Source organism: Neomonachus schauinslandi, chromosome 10, assembly GCF_002201575.2.
Source record: "Neomonachus schauinslandi chromosome 10, ASM220157v2, whole genome shotgun sequence".
NCBI lineage: Eukaryota > Metazoa > Chordata > Mammalia > Carnivora > Phocidae > Neomonachus > Neomonachus schauinslandi.
In genome coordinates this window covers 35197597-35212994 of record NC_058412.1, presented here as the reverse complement: position 1 = coordinate 35212994, position 15398 = coordinate 35197597, and the positions used below count along the sequence as shown (strand labels likewise).

General features: G+C 39.3%; 1 protein-coding gene and 1 non-coding gene across 4 annotated transcripts in view; one reads left to right on the top strand and one right to left on the bottom strand.

Annotated features, from left to right (window-relative positions):
* LOC123326058 lies at window positions 1-106 on the bottom strand. The gene has a single exon (XR_006540848.1). It is a non-coding gene; the product is annotated as a U6 spliceosomal RNA (small nuclear RNA).
* Window positions 107-2279: 2173 nt separating this feature from the next.
* NPHP1 (nephrocystin 1) overlaps window positions 2280-15398 on the top strand; it is a 54114-nt gene continuing 40995 nt past the window's right edge. For all 3 annotated transcript variants that reach the window (XM_044918614.1, XM_044918613.1, XM_021697460.2), the window contains exons 1-4: window positions 2280-2372; window positions 5633-5706; window positions 9699-9759; window positions 10808-10932. In XM_044918614.1, the coding sequence (XP_044774549.1) occupies window positions 2304-2372; window positions 5633-5706; window positions 9699-9759; window positions 10808-10932 (329 nt within the window). In that variant the 5' untranslated portion in view covers window positions 2280-2303. The remainder of the gene's footprint in view (window positions 2373-5632; window positions 5707-9698; window positions 9760-10807; window positions 10933-15398) is intronic.

Genomic DNA, 15398 nt, shown 5'->3' with positions numbered 1-15398 from the left:
TTAAATATAGAATGCTTCACGAATTGCATGTCACCCTTGCACAGGGGCCATGCTAATCTTCTCTGTATCGGTCCAATTTTAGTATATGTGCTGCCCAAGTGAGCCCTGTTACAAACCCCTTTTTAAAAATTGTATTTATTGGGGCACCTGGGTGGCTCAGTCGTTAAGCATCTACCTTCGGCTCAGGTCATGATCCCAGGGTCCTGGAATCGAGTCCCACATCGGGCTCCCTACTCCGCGGGAAGCCTGCTTCTCCCTCTCCCCCTCCCCCTGCTTGTGTTCCCTCTCTCGCTGTGTCTCTCTCTGTCAAATAAATAAAAAAAAAATTCTCTAAAAAAAAATAAAAAATAAAAATTGTATTTATCTATTAGAGAGCGTGAGTGTACGAGCAGGCAGAGAGGCGAAGGGAGAGGGAGAAGACGACTCCCTGCTGAGTGTGGAGCCCAACTGTGGGGCATATCCCAGCACCCCGAGATCATGACCTGAGCCAACTGAGCCACCCAGGTGTCCCTGTTACAAACCTTTTTAATGAAAATACTATGTCTGGGGGCGCCTGGGTGGCTCAGTCAGTTAAGCGGCTGCCTTTGGCTCAGGTCATGATCCTGGGGTGCTGGAATCGAGCCCCATATCCAGCTCCCTGCTCAGTGGAGAGCCTGCTTCTCCCTCTCCCTCTGCCTGCCACTCTGCCTACTTGTGCTCTCTCTCTCTCTGTCAAATAAATAAATAAAATCTTTAAAAAAAAAAGAAAAAATACTATGGCTATTTAAGTCAATTTTTTTTAAAGATTTTATTGAGGGGCACCTGGGTGGCTCAGTCATTGGGCATCTGCCTTCGGCTCAGGTCATGATCCCAGGGTCCTGGGATCGAGGGGCCCCCCCCCTTCATTGGGCTCCCTGCTCAGTGGGGAGCCTGCTTCTCCCTCTCCCTCTCCCCCTGCTTGTTCCCTCTCTCGTTGTCTCTCTCTCTGTCAAATAAATAAAATCTTTTAAAAAAATAAAGATTTTATTTATTTATTTGAGAGAGAGCACGAGTGGGGTGAGGGGCAGAGGGAGAAGCAGACTGCCCACTGAGCAGGGAGTCCAATGATGCAGGGCTCGAATAAGTATATTAAGAGTGTATCACACAACGAAATACCAGAGAGCAATGAGAACTGAACAAATTACAACTACATACCATGATACAGATGCATCTCACAAATATGTTGACTGAAAAAAGCCCAACAAGATGCCGGGACACACTGCATGATTCTGTTGTACAGTTTTAAGAGGCAAATCAAGTTTTTGTTGTTAGAAGTTGGACAATGTTTACTTTTGGCATAGGAGGGTGGGTAGGGATTAGGAGGGGAAGACTACTTAGGGTGCTGGTAATGTTCTGTATCCCAATTTGGGTGATGTGACATGAGGGTGTGTTCAGTGTGAAAATTCAATGAGGTGGACACCTGTTTGTCGTTCTTCTCTATGTATATTTGAAGAAAAAAGTACACAAATAAGTAACATAGTAGTTGGGCCTGTGGAATCAACCTGTTTGTTGTACTGAAGCGCATTCATTTATATTATGTAGTTCATCATTTGAAAAGTGAGCTCGTACCATCATCATTCCTACTGGGCGTAGTGCAAAGTTTGGGAATTGGACTTAGAGGGTTCCGTACCACCTGGGAAAATGTTACTACAATTTCCCTGAGAAAAGATACAAAATAGAGATCGTAATTGTTTGCTCAGACACTTGTTGAGCAGACAAAATCACCGTCCTCACAGAACTCAGGATAGACAACGTGACAACATGCAAAACTAAAATGAAATGGAACCAGCAAAACCCCAAATGGCAAAGAATTAAAAACTGTCCTTTGATGTGAGAATATGCGACAAAATCATGTATTCCATGAAGGCCACACAGGAAAGCTATCCTTGCAGTTAATTTAAGAGTTTAAGATGCTTAAATTATACCTTACGATTACTTTAGCAAAACTGGCATCAGAAAACAAACGCCGTTAACACCGAGAACCCCGACAGTAATGGCGTGGTAATACTGAGGTACCGTGGGACATGTAGTTTCCAACGCCGCTGGGCATTCTCTCCCACCTCCACCCCAACCCTGGCCAATAAAACAGGACGACCTGGGCAGCGGGCCTAATCTGAAAGGCCAGGACCTGCGGGATGGCGCGGTGCCTACCACAACAGACGACGACCTCCACGTTTTTCTTCCATTCGCCTGCGAGGCGGACGCGCAGTGATTACGTCACCTTCCCACGCCGCCGCCGTGGTTTCCCTGGCGACCGGGGCGCGCTCAGCGCGGAGGCGAGGGAGATGCTGGCTAGGCCGCAGCGAAATCCTCTGCGGGCCCTGCAGCGCCGCAGTCAGGAATTGAAGCTACAGGTATCGTCTGGCTGTCCAGCCAGGGGCCTGGACACCACGAGGTGGCTTGGGCTGTGGCGGCGGGCGAGATCTGGGGTGCACCCTAATCCTGGCAGCCTACGCCGACCCACTTCCTTCCCGGGTTATAGCGCTCCCTCCTCCACCCCAGCATCCCGGCACTAACCCCGATTCTAACCCCTCCTGCTCCTAAACACAACCCCCGGGAAGCTGAACCTCCCGAAAATCGTGACCCATCGACCCGTCCTCCCCCTCCCCTTAACATCTCAGTCTCCAACCTGACAACACCCATAACCCACCTCACCTCCAAATTTAATCTTAACAATCTTAACCTTTTCCAACCATCTCCGCGCCCATCGCTTTCCTCCACTCTCCATTGCCCCCTTACCTTTGAGCCATCTTTCAGTGAAGGCTGTTTTTGCTTCACATGAACTCAAACCAAATATGTGTCAAAGAATAGTTCTAATAGGTAAGAAAAATATTAGGATACGACAGATTAGCAAAGGACATGAACTAAAGAAGTGCAAGGAACTCATAAACATGAGAAAAGTCAACTTAAAAAATAATCAAGTAACTGCAAAGGAAATAAACTATCACAAACATTTAAAAAATCTCAATGGTCAGTACTGGGGAGGGTGTGATGAAACGTGAACTTATATACGCTGCTCCAGAGTATAAGGTACAGCATTTCTGGAAAGCAGTTTGACAAGATGTAGTAAATATTTACGCTCCTAGGCTGGGTAATTACATTTCCAGGGATTTTCCATACATAATAATAAAAAATTTATTGGGACAGAGATTAATGTATAAAGGTGTTCATCGCGATATTACTTATAATAGAAAAGACTGGATATCACTTAAATGATCAGTAATAGGGGAATAGATAAATAACTTAGGATGGGATATAATAGTATGATTAAAATTTGTTAAAATATTTTAGTGTGTTAGGGAAAATATTTGTGATAAAATATCAAGTTAGAAAAAATAAGATATAAAATTGAACATACAGTATTTCAATAAAATTATTTTATATCTAATATGCATAGAAAAAAGATTGAAGGAAACATCCCAGGATAGTAACTGTGTGTGCTAGAATGCTGATGTTTATTATGTTTTTCTTCATACTTTTTGGTATTTTCATAATTTTGAACACCAAATATATATGACTTTAAAAAATACGAAGAAAAAATAAGTAGTAATTAATGGTTTGTTAATTTTTTTCCAAAATTCTTATTTTGCTTTGCTAATTTTACTTTTTTTATTTGATCTATTACTAAATAAAATTATTGTCTAATCTTTGATAGACAAGAGATTTACTGAGTGCTCATATTTGGTCCTGTTTTGGACTCTCATTTAAAAAGTACAAAGATTTGGGGCTCCTGAATGGCTCAGTGGTCCTGGGATCGAGCCCCGCATCCTGCTCCCTGCTTAGTGGGGAGCCTGCTTCTCCTTCTCCCTTTCCCTCTGTCTCCTGGCTTGTGCTCTCACTATCTCAAATAAATAAATAAAATCTTTAAAAAAGGGCGCCTGGGTGGTTCAGATGGTTAAGCGTCTGCCTTCGGCTCAGGTCATGATCTCAGGGTCCTGGGATCGAGTCCCGCATCGGATTCCCTGCTCAGTGCAGAGCCTGCTTCTCCCTCTCCCTCTGCCACTCCCTCTGCTTGTGCTCTTCTATCTCTCTGTCAAATAAATAAATAAAATCTTTAAAAAAAAAAAAAAGAAAAAATCTTAAAAAAAATTAAAAATTTAAAAAATAAAAAGTACAAAGATTTGATAGATAAATATTTCTTTTTTTTTTTTAAAGATGTATTTATTTATTTGAGAGAGCCGGAATGAGAGAGAGTACATGAGAGGGGGGAGGGTCAGAGGGAGAAGCAGGCTCCCCGCCCAGCAGGGAGCCCGATGCGGGACTCGATCCAGGGACTCGATCCAGGGACTCGATTCAGGGACTCCAAGATCATGACCTGAGCCGAAGGCAGTCGCTTAACCAACTGAGCCACCCAGGCGCCCTGATAGATAAATATTTCTTAAGTGACTTTTAGATTTTACAGTGGTGCAATAAAAACAAAATACTCTTCTGGTAGAAATAAAACTTGATGAGGCTTTGACTCAAGTGAGCTTCGGCTAGATGCTTAATATGGTTCTGTATCTGATTTTAAATTTAGTGGGACATTGGGAGAACCGGGAAAGTTTCAGAAGTAAACTACAAAGAAAATTATTACTAAGACAAAGATGAAACAGAGCAATTACGAAGATTAGTCAACCTGCAGAAGACTTGTCCCAGGAGTCTTCTGATTGCCTGAGTGTCTGGGAAGTGCTCCTTCATAGTGGGAGCTGGGTTTTCCCTGTCTCCACAACGGACACCTGAAGCAAAAAACAAACAGATTTCCAACTTGGTGTCCGTGGACAAGTAATCAAGAGCCCATCTGGGTCATGCCTATTATGACTGACTCTGTCACCAGCTGTGAATTTGTAACTAACACTCAGATGCAAAATAGCAAGGGTAGAGAAGAAACGAGTGAATTTCAATTTCTCTTCTTTCCTCTTCTTTCATCCACTTTATCTTCTCCACATCATCTTTAGAAAAGAACCCAAAAGAAATATGTACCCACGTGGGTACATATTTCTTTTGGGGGGACATTGGGAAGGTTGCATGTAGTGTTTAGAAAATGCTAAGTCAAGGTGTAAGATAGAAGAATGAGAATAAACAAACTTGTGACGTATTCATACAATACTACCAAGCAGTATAAAGGAATAAACTAATGATTCTATATGGCAGTGTCTCAAAAACATGCTGTGTGAAAGGATGACACAAAAGAGTACATCCTTTCTGGGAACTTTCTGGGGTAATGGTAATTTTCTATATGTTGATAGGGGTTAGAGTTACATGGGTGTATGCATTTGCCAAAACTCAGCAAATATATATTTAAGATATGTGCATTTCATTGTATATAAATTTTTTACTGAACATTGAACTCTCATTAGTGATACTCGTGGTACATCATTTATGAGGATTGCAGTTTATTTTGAAATACATAAAAAATAAGATAGATTGATGAATAGATAGATCAAAAAGGTATAGTAAAATATTAATGGTAGAATCTAGGTAGTGGGTATATGGGGGTTCACTGTGAAATTCTTTAAACTTCATTGTATGTTTAAAAGTGTTCATTGTGAAATGTTGGGAAAAGAAAATTAAAATTTTATTTCCTAAGGTTATATGGTATTTCACAATATATTCTAACAGTCTCTATTTATTGTAGGTTGATAGCTTGCTTTCTGAGAGTCGATTGAAAGGAGCTCTAGACGCCGGTAAAAGGAGAGATATTTACCAAAGGTAAAACCTACTGAATTATATAAACTTTCCAGAAACCATACTTACATTTCAATGGGCAGTATTTATAGCATAGAAATTGTTTGAGGTGTTATTTCTTTCCTTTTTTTATGGTACAATTTCTAAAAAGACAAAATAATAATGGGAAATAATACTGAGGTAACAGTGAATGAAATTTTCCAAAATGTATTTAAAAATACTTCTTGCAATTATCTTTATCTCCCAGGTCTAAATAGTGATGGAATGGTAAGATTAAGTAGAGAATTACAAATGTTATAAAGCAGCAACTTACATTTATTCTCTACTCTGTACATTTATTCTGTACTTTATTATGTCCCAAGCAGTGTGGTCCACACTCTAAAACCTCTTGATTAATTTTCACAATAACACCACGAATTACTTATTAATATCCTTGAGAAAAATGTTCCTACAGTGGTTTGTAATATGTCTGCCATGACTTTGCTATAAGACATTACAGTGGGCAGTCAATAAAAATGTTTGAAGACTGCTGAGAAATGCAGAATTCAGTTAAGCAAAAGAGAAAATTTCACTGCAGTCTCATTGGAGTTGGAGGCTTTGGTCCATTTGAATCAAATGGAAGGATTACCTCATGGTATAACTAAGGATCTAGGAAAAACTAAGCTAAACCTGAAGATTACGAACTTGTTGTGACAGCAACTATAAAAACTGCTCAGTGTCAGCATAGTGGCTGAGGCAGAGTTATGGTAGATCCTTGGCCTACTATAGCCTCAGATCCTGGGACCTGGTCAGAAAACTCTCAGCCCCTACGTTTGAATCATAATTGGCCGATTATATAGTAAAAATAATTTCTACTTAAATCTTTGAAGATATTGTCAGGTTTCTTTGCATTCAGTGATGATCATTCTTTTGTAATTGACTTGTTCGGGGCTTTTCTCTTCAGCCTTGGTGTTTTGAAATTTCATCACGATGTATTTAGGTGTCATTTTTATCCTGCTAAACACTCAGTTGGTCTTTTCAACTTGAAAACTCTTGTCTCTCATAAGCTCTGGAAGATTTTCTTTTCCTAGAAGATCTTTTTTTTTTTTTTACTTCTGTTTGTCCCTTTCTTCCTGAAACACCTTGGAGTCAGGTATTGAACCTCCTGGACTATTCTTGGTCTTTTGTCTCCCCATTAAAAGTTTTTGTTTCTGGGTGCCTGGGTGGCTCAGTTGGTTAAGCGACTGCCTTCGGCTCAGGTCATGAGACTGGAGTCCCAGGATCGAGTCCCGCATCAGGCTACCTGCTCGGCAGGAAGCCTGCTTCTCCCTCTCCCACTTCCCCTGCTTGTGTTCCCTCTCTCGCTGTGTCTCTCTCTGTCCTATAAATAAATAAATAAAATCTTTAAAAAAAAAAAAAAAAAAAGAATGAGGGACTAGTTTGATTATTCCAGATAGCAGTCCAGGATTCTTCTACTGTTGTATATATAGGTCTCTTTCCTACAGTATTATCCCCTGAATGAGGGTGAAGTTCTTTGTAGGTGGGCAGGGATTTTCAAGGGGCAGGGAACTAGCTGTTAGGCTGAGGAATGCCCAATGCCAGAATAGGATGGGCTTTAACCCTGGTGTATAGAAAACTTATTTGGCAACTGTAATTCTCCCCAGGTCATTCATTAACTTTATTTTTTAGAGACGAATCCTCTGGTAAGGAGGGTGAGCAGAGAGGGGTGAGATAAGAAAAAGGGGAAGCTAGCTGGCTCAGATTTTCTGTGAACAGACTTTTTAAAAAGCCAGACTTCTTATCAAAGGGCCTTAAATAAATCTGAATTTAATCAGTATCTTTACTCTCTTCCTAAATAATATAAAGCCCCTAGATTGCCTTAAGATTGATTGCCTTTATAGGTTAGATGCTATGGATATCATTTAATTTAATATATTATAATATAATATAATAGAACATAACATAATATATAAAGCAAATCCCAGCCATTGTGGTTGTCTTCATCTGTAGAACTTCATAATATATTCCCTTAGACACACATTCATTACCCCTCCCTCCCCAGTCCTTCCTACCTGCTGACCCAAATCGTGGTGTTCTCTGCCTGGCAGATCTTGTTCCTCTTAGGGGCTTCTTCCTCTCTTTATAGAAGAACATGCTTCCACCTTTTATCCATGCAGCAGAAATTTGTTGAAATACCTTTTTTTTTTTTTTTAAAGATTTTTTATTTATTTATTTGACAGAGAGAGACAAAGTGAAAGAGGGAACACAAGCAGAGGGAGTGGGAGAGGGAGAAGCAGGCTTCCCGCCGAGCAGGAAGCCCGATGCGGGGCTCGATCCCGGGACCCTGGGATCATGACCTGAGCCGAAGGCAGACACTTAACGACTGAGCCACTCAGGCGCCCCAGAAATTTGTTGAAATATCTTGTTGACAGGTGGTCTCTCTTTCATTGTCCTACATTCAGGGTTTAATACCTTTTAAAATGTTTTAATCATTTTTTGTGGGGTTTCAGGAGGTGGTGAAGATGAATGTGTGCTTGAGTTTTTATCCTGATGCAGAAATCTTAAAATATCTGAAAATATGAGGAGTTTAATAATTTTATAGATATGAAGGGGATCATTATAATAAATAATTTGTTTCATAGTTTTCTACTCTGGCTCTTAAGTGAAACTTTTGAGTCTAGTTTCAGTTAGGATTCTTCAGGGCACCTGTTAAAGCTAGTGTCTCTACAGTCAGTCTCATTCCACAAAAGGTCTGGAAGTAGGTTCTCCCAGGGTGGATAAGTGGCTCGTGATGTCCTCAAGACCAGCCCTTGCTGTCCCTGTGCTCTGTCATCCTCATCTAGCTGTGATGGCTCCTCTCACCTTTACAGAGTCCTCAGGTGTCCGTATCTAAAAGCAGAAAGGGTGTAGGATTCTTCACATGCTGCACCAGGGAGGATAAAATGGGAGGCAATACCCAACATATTTCTTTCATGTTTTGTCGGCCAGCACTGGGCCACACATCGACCCCACCCACAGTGGATTCTGAGCCCTGTCAGCGTCGGTGTCAATGGGGGGCTGACCCTGTCAGCATAGACGCAGGTGGTGGAAGGGCTTTTGGATAAGTGACTAGCAGGGTCAGCCACAGTTTGCTATTTTCCCTTCTTTTCTGCCTCTTTCACAAAAGATTTTTGTCCCCCTTTTTGCTACTTCATTTCACTAGTTTCTGTAAGAAAAAAAATTACTCAAACAGCATAAAAAATATTGACTCTTGCAGGTCAATATTACAGTATTACAATAAAAAAATGACACCAACGGCATAAAAATATTGACTCTCACAGGTTCTTTTTTTTTAGAGAGCATTTGAATTTTGATAACTGTCATTATTAGATGTAGCCCATTTTCAGTCATTTTTATACTTCTTACTGGGGTCTAAGACTTAAGCTACATTATATGAACTGTTGTTGGAATAATTAAAACACTGTATCCATCTAGATAGGCCAAGCTCAAAAGGGGAATGTGCTGAGGTGGGAAGAGGCCAGCTGTAGAACCCTAAACTCTGTCTTCACGTGTTTCTCCACCACTGACCAACTGTGACCCCTTCTTAGAACCTCACCTTCCTTCTGCCGGAGTGAGAGTTGGTGTGAGGCTCAAATGAGGTGGCACTTGCAAAGTGCCTAGCATCATGCGTGATGCATGGTGCACTTTGTCATTATCGTCCTTAAGGGTGTCTTCTGGGCGAGGTCCTGGGTTTATGGAATTTTAGAGCTGAAGAAGCATTTTGAAGTCCAGTGCTTTCCTTATTTTAGAGATAGGAAACTGAAACTCAGAGTCACTTAAGCTTTCTGAAGGTTGGCTGTCATACCTGTGTACCTTAGAGCATGTGAGGATCGCCCAAGCTGGTGGGTGGAAAAGCAGTTACAGGTGAACTTTTTAACATCATTCATACAATAGCTAATTGCCTTGCCAGCTTAAAGACTTATGTATGATTTTTTAAAACAACTTTCTAGCCTGACAACAGAAAAATTAATATTTGTTTCTTTCTTTTGAAAATTTAGATGTTTCCAATTAAAACAGGCAATAGATGAGAATAAAAATGCTCTTCAAAAATTAAACAAAGTAAGTATTATGGTTAACGATATTACAGAAAACCTGTTTTTACACAGATGGTTTCATTAAGTAGGAATTCATTAGAGTGGGTGAGTTCCTGGGTTTGCTTAATGGTGGTGAAGTCTAACTGTGATCAGTGCCGACTTGCCCGACTGGCTTACTGAGTGTGTGCTTTGGAGCAGAAAAGCCAGGCCTCTAAATGCTGAGAAAAGTTCAGCTTTGGTGAACTTACCCAGCATTGAGGACCCAGAAAGTCCAGGAAGTTATTTTTAATTTTACATTGTGTAAGTTTTCTGTTTTACAGTTTAGAGTTGTTTTGATTTTCATTACACTGTGGGGAGAGTACATAATTGGGCCCTGAGTAAGTGGTGAAGAAGCTTCTTGTATCACATGGCAGCTCTAATGTCAGTGACTCTGCAGAAATAGGAGGAACTAGAATTTACTCTTGGAAGTTCCTTCAGGATTTTCCCTGTTAGCATGAGCCTGAGCTTCAGCTAAGTGTCCAGGGCCAGAGATTGACAGAGCATTTAAAGTGGAAGGCATCTAAAAGTCATCTCCCTACCCACATTCTGAGCATCTCTTCCCAATTTCAGTGACACAAAACCCTTGAATTTAGGAGGCAGGCTGACCCTAAATTTGAAATCTAATTATCCTGTTTCACAGGTGAGGAAGCTGAGTCTCCCAAAGGTGAAGCAGCTTTCTTAATATCCCACTCCTAAAAAGTGGCAGAACTTGGGATTGGCACCTGTCTTTTTGACTCCAAAGCCTATCTTCTGTCTGGAACCTATCTCTTACGGACTATAGAGGGTCTGGAATAGCTAACAAGAAAACAAACAAAAAACCAAGTAGTATAATTTTATTTATTTCTTCATTTGGGTTACATTTCAATATAGTAATCTACCTTTCTTTTAATCTTATTTCTCTAAGGTAGCCTAGTCTCATGTTGACATTTACTTTATCTTCTAGAACTTACTGGAGTATTTTTTTCCTTCTAAAATAAATATAATAAGAAACTGAAATAAATTTTTCAGTGAAATATACTTATATTCTCTCATAGGCTGATGAACCTGCTCCTGTCGGGAACTATAATCAGAAAAAAGAGGAGGAGCACAGTCTTTTGGATAAGCTTACCCACCAACTGCAGGAACTTGCCGTGTCCATAAGTAGAGAAAATATAACTGAGTATGCTTCTTTCCTTCCTTTCTTTCTCTCAGATATAATGTCACCAACAATTTTAATGTTTGACTCAGAATAAAGACATATTAAGAGTATAGATATAAACAAATGGTGATAACAAGTATAGTCAGTTGACATTTATTTATTGTGTATAGTAGAAAGTCTTAGATCCTATAAAAGATGTGAAGAAGTGAAAGTCATAATCTCTGCCCTTAGGTAATTTAAAATCTAGTTGGGGAAACAAAAAAGCGATCTGAATAGCTAAATAAACAAGTGTTAGAAAATAAGGATGATGCTTCTAATGTCAGTGTTGTTACATAAAAAGAAATTATTTGGATTGTCTATTTGCGTCCTTCTTTCATAAATATTCTTTAAAAATTAGAGGCAGAAGTATGCATTGTCTGCTGTAGTGGATGTTAATAACAGCCTTTGCAAAGTGGAAAGAAAACTTGATGGTATAAACAAACCCAATTTGTGGAAAACAAAAAGGAAAAAAATTAACTATTTAGACTCTTCAAGTGCTGTTCGCATACTTTTACACTATCCTGGGAAAAATGCTAAAGGATGTAGATGCAAGGATTCTAGAATTTCCACTGATTTCCACTACCGAGAATGACAATGTAGCTGGTTTGGGACTTAACCTTCCTACCATAAACAGCTATAAAATCTGGACAAAATATACAAAACAGCTGGTCAAAGTCACTGAGTGATCAGCCAAGTAGGGCTGATGGCCTTAATACAGGATAACAAAGGAACTTGAGTTCTACATTCACCCAGATCCTCTCCCTGGGGAAAATTTATGGGCTGTGGTACAGGAAGGTAGATCCTAAACAGGGAGCAGCAGTATCACTGAGCTCAGGAGGCAGAGGTCAAATTTTGGAGTTCCCAAAGCCATTGGGACTTCTGGGAGAGAGAAAGGAGTTGCAAGAGACAACTACAGAAATCTGAATAGACTCCTGGGCTACACAGCATGATTCCAGAAGCACTGGCAGAAAGTACCTTCTAGGAGACTGAGAGCTTAAAAGATTCTGGAAGTCATGCGATCCTGGAGAAATACTGGCGTTTGTACCCAGTTAGAATAAAGAGACTTCGGTGAATGCTTCAGGCATTTAGTGGAGATCACAGAAGGCCTTAGTCGTGCTGTCATTGTCACTGCTATTATTAGGAGTAATGAAAATACCCTAATACTAAGAACTGTGATCTTGAAATAAAGACAAGACTAAAGTAGATCTTGTCCAAGCCTAAAACCAGACCTTAACAGGAACATGATAATTTAACTGTGTAACAGAGTAAAATTCAACACTATAAAGGAAGATGACATAATCCAAAGTCTCTAAATGTCTCATCCATAATATCCACTAATAAGAGAATTACTGGAAGTACAAAAGAGCAGGGGTAAGTAAATAATCAGCAACTAAATAATAAGATAGTCAATAAAAGCAGACTTAGATCTGAACTAGATAATATAATTAGCTGACAAGGACTTCTAAATAATGATTAATATGTTAAAAGAAGAAAAGATGGATGAAATGGAAAAAAGTGGAGTATTTTAAGAACATTCAAATGTAGAAAATGAACATTCTCCAGCTGTAAAATATCTGATGAAACAATGAGAAGTTTCTCAGTTTGATTCAATATATAGATTCAAAGAGGTGGAAAATGTCATATAATAAAGAGAAAAAATAACCAGTAGAAGCTCAGATGATCCAAATGTGAAAATTAGCAAACAAGAACTATAAAACAGCTGTTTTCAACTTGTTAAAGAATTTGTTGGAAAAGATGTATAGCTTGGATGGATAAGGAGGAATCAAGCAGAGAAATGGCAGCTAACAAAATTTATAGCTTTAAGTGTATACCTTAGAAAAGAAGAAAAGTTGAGTATCAGTTATTGAAGTTTCCAACTTAAGAAAACAAAAAGAACAAGAGATTAAATCCAAGGCAAGTAGATAGGAGGAAATAATAGAAATAAGAGCAGAAAACAATAAATAATAAAAAGACATAGTAGATAATATCAATAAAGCCAAAAGTTGGTTCTTTGGAAGAATTAATTAAATGGATAAATCCCTAGCAAGACTGATCAAGAAAAGAGAAAGAGAAAGGAAAACAACAAGAAAACAGGGATGAAAACTAATCACTACAGATCCTATAGAAATTAAAAGGATGCTGTGAAAATATTATGAACAACTTTATGCCAAGACATTTGAAAATCTAGATAAAATAATTTCCTTGAAAAATAAAAGGTACTCGACACAAGGTGAAGAGAAAATCTTAATAGTCCTGCTAAAATATCTACTAAAGAAGTTGAATGTGTGATTAAAAACCTTCCCACAGAATAAACTCTCAGGTGGCTTCACTGATGAATTGCTGCAAACATTTGAAAAAGAAATAATACCAGTATTACAAAATCTTTATAGAGAATAGAAGAACATATCCCAAATCATTTTATGAGCTTTAGATATCAAAACCTGACAAGAATATTATAAGAAAAATAGCAAGGCCCTCATGAACACATGAACAAACCCAATATAAAATATTAGCAAACAGAATCCAGTATCATTTCAAAATGACAATACAGCATGACTAAGTGGAATTTATTCCAGGACACAAGGTTAGTTTAACATCCAAAAATCAGTAATTAAAATTCACTCTTTTTTTTTTTTTTTTTTTTTTTTTTTTTAAAAGATTTTATTTATTTATTTGAGAGAGAGAGAATGAGAGACAGAGAGCACGAGAGGGAAGAGGGCAGAGGGAGAAGCAGACCCCCTGCTGAGCAGGGAGCCCGATGTGGGACTCGATCCCGGGACTCCAGGATCATGACCTGAGCCGAAGGCAGTCGCTTAACCAGCTGAGCCACCCAGGCACCCTAAAATTCACTCTTAACACAATGAAGAAGAACCATGAATAATCATGTCAAATTCCCATTATCCTTGGCAACATTTTAGAATAATTGACTCATAAAATAAGTGCAAAAGATCTCCTAAAAAAGGAAAGGGGCACTTGGAAAATCAATATGACATATTTTATGGGTTTTTATTTTTATGGTGTAAAAATTTTGTTAAGTTACTGTTTATGTTTAGGTCACTGTGGTATGAGGGTATCCTACAAATATTTTAAACCAAGGGAACCCAGTACTCTTTATTCTGGAGAATATCTCATAATTGGCTGGTTTTATATTTAGCAAGGTTCATTTACATCAGTCTAAATATATTGTTATCCCCATTTTTAAGATAAGCTTCTCTAATGTAAGCTTTAGGAGAGCAAAGATCTCTGTTTTGTTCATTGTCGTATCCCAGGCACATACTGTCTGTCACACAGTAGGTGCCCAGGAAACGGTTGATGACTTTGCTGAATATTGAATGACAAATAAAGCTCAGAGAGATTTAGTGACTCATTCAAACTAGTATTATTTTAATTCTTCTCTCTTCCCTCACCTCCCATTGTACCTCCTTAATACCTTTACAAACGTCTTTCTCTTCATCCTAATGCTAGTTTTTTTTTTTATTATTTAGTTCATACTCTTGTCTTGTTTCACTTTAACAGCCACCTTTGCCTCTAGCCCTTTTTCCAATGTGTTCCCCACATTGTAGCCCAGTCATCTTTTCAAAGTACAGATGAGATCATGACCTTCTCTTCATTCTTAGAGACTGTGTTAGAAAGCAAGCTCACATGGGTTGCATTCTGCTCACCTCTTTTCAGCCTCATCTCTTTCTTACTCATTTCTTCAAGCCTTGTCCTACCATTCGTGAGCTACTTGAGGTTCCCTCAACTTGAGCCTCCTTTCTCCACTCCCTCTGCCTCCTTTCTATTTCCTTTTTAACTCATTAATTCCAAGTCATCCCTCCAGACCTAATTCTAAGCCTTTTCTGACCCCCACCCATACAGTGTAGGTTAAGTGTCCTTCTGTGTGTTTCCTTAGTATCCTGTGTATACCTCTAATGTACCTATCGAACTATATTGTAATTACCCATTTTCTAGATTGTCTCACTGTAAGCTCCTTGAGGACAGGGAATTGTTTACCTGATTTACCAGGTTTGATATCCACTGTGTTTGACATGGAGCTGACATACATCATTATCATCATCATAGCTGACTTCTATTAAAAATTGTTGGTGGGCAGGCACTGTTCTAAACCCTCTGCGGATTTGTAACTCATGTAATCTTCACGACAGTCCTGTGAGGCAGGTTGTATTATTACCGTCACTTTACCAATGAGAAATGGAAAGCTTAAAAGAAACCTATGCAAGGTCACTCAGCAAAGAGAGGACAGAGCCCGAATGGAAACTCAGAGTCCGTGCTCTAACCACTGTATTACAGTGCTCAAGCAGCATTTGCTGAATGGATGGATGAATCCAAGACTTGAATACATGTCCCATGGCCTCAAGTCCCGTGCGTGCTCTGCCGTGTCTCATACATGACTCAGATGTGTTAACTCCTTCACCACTCAGTCCTTCAAGTCACATATTGTTCCCTAG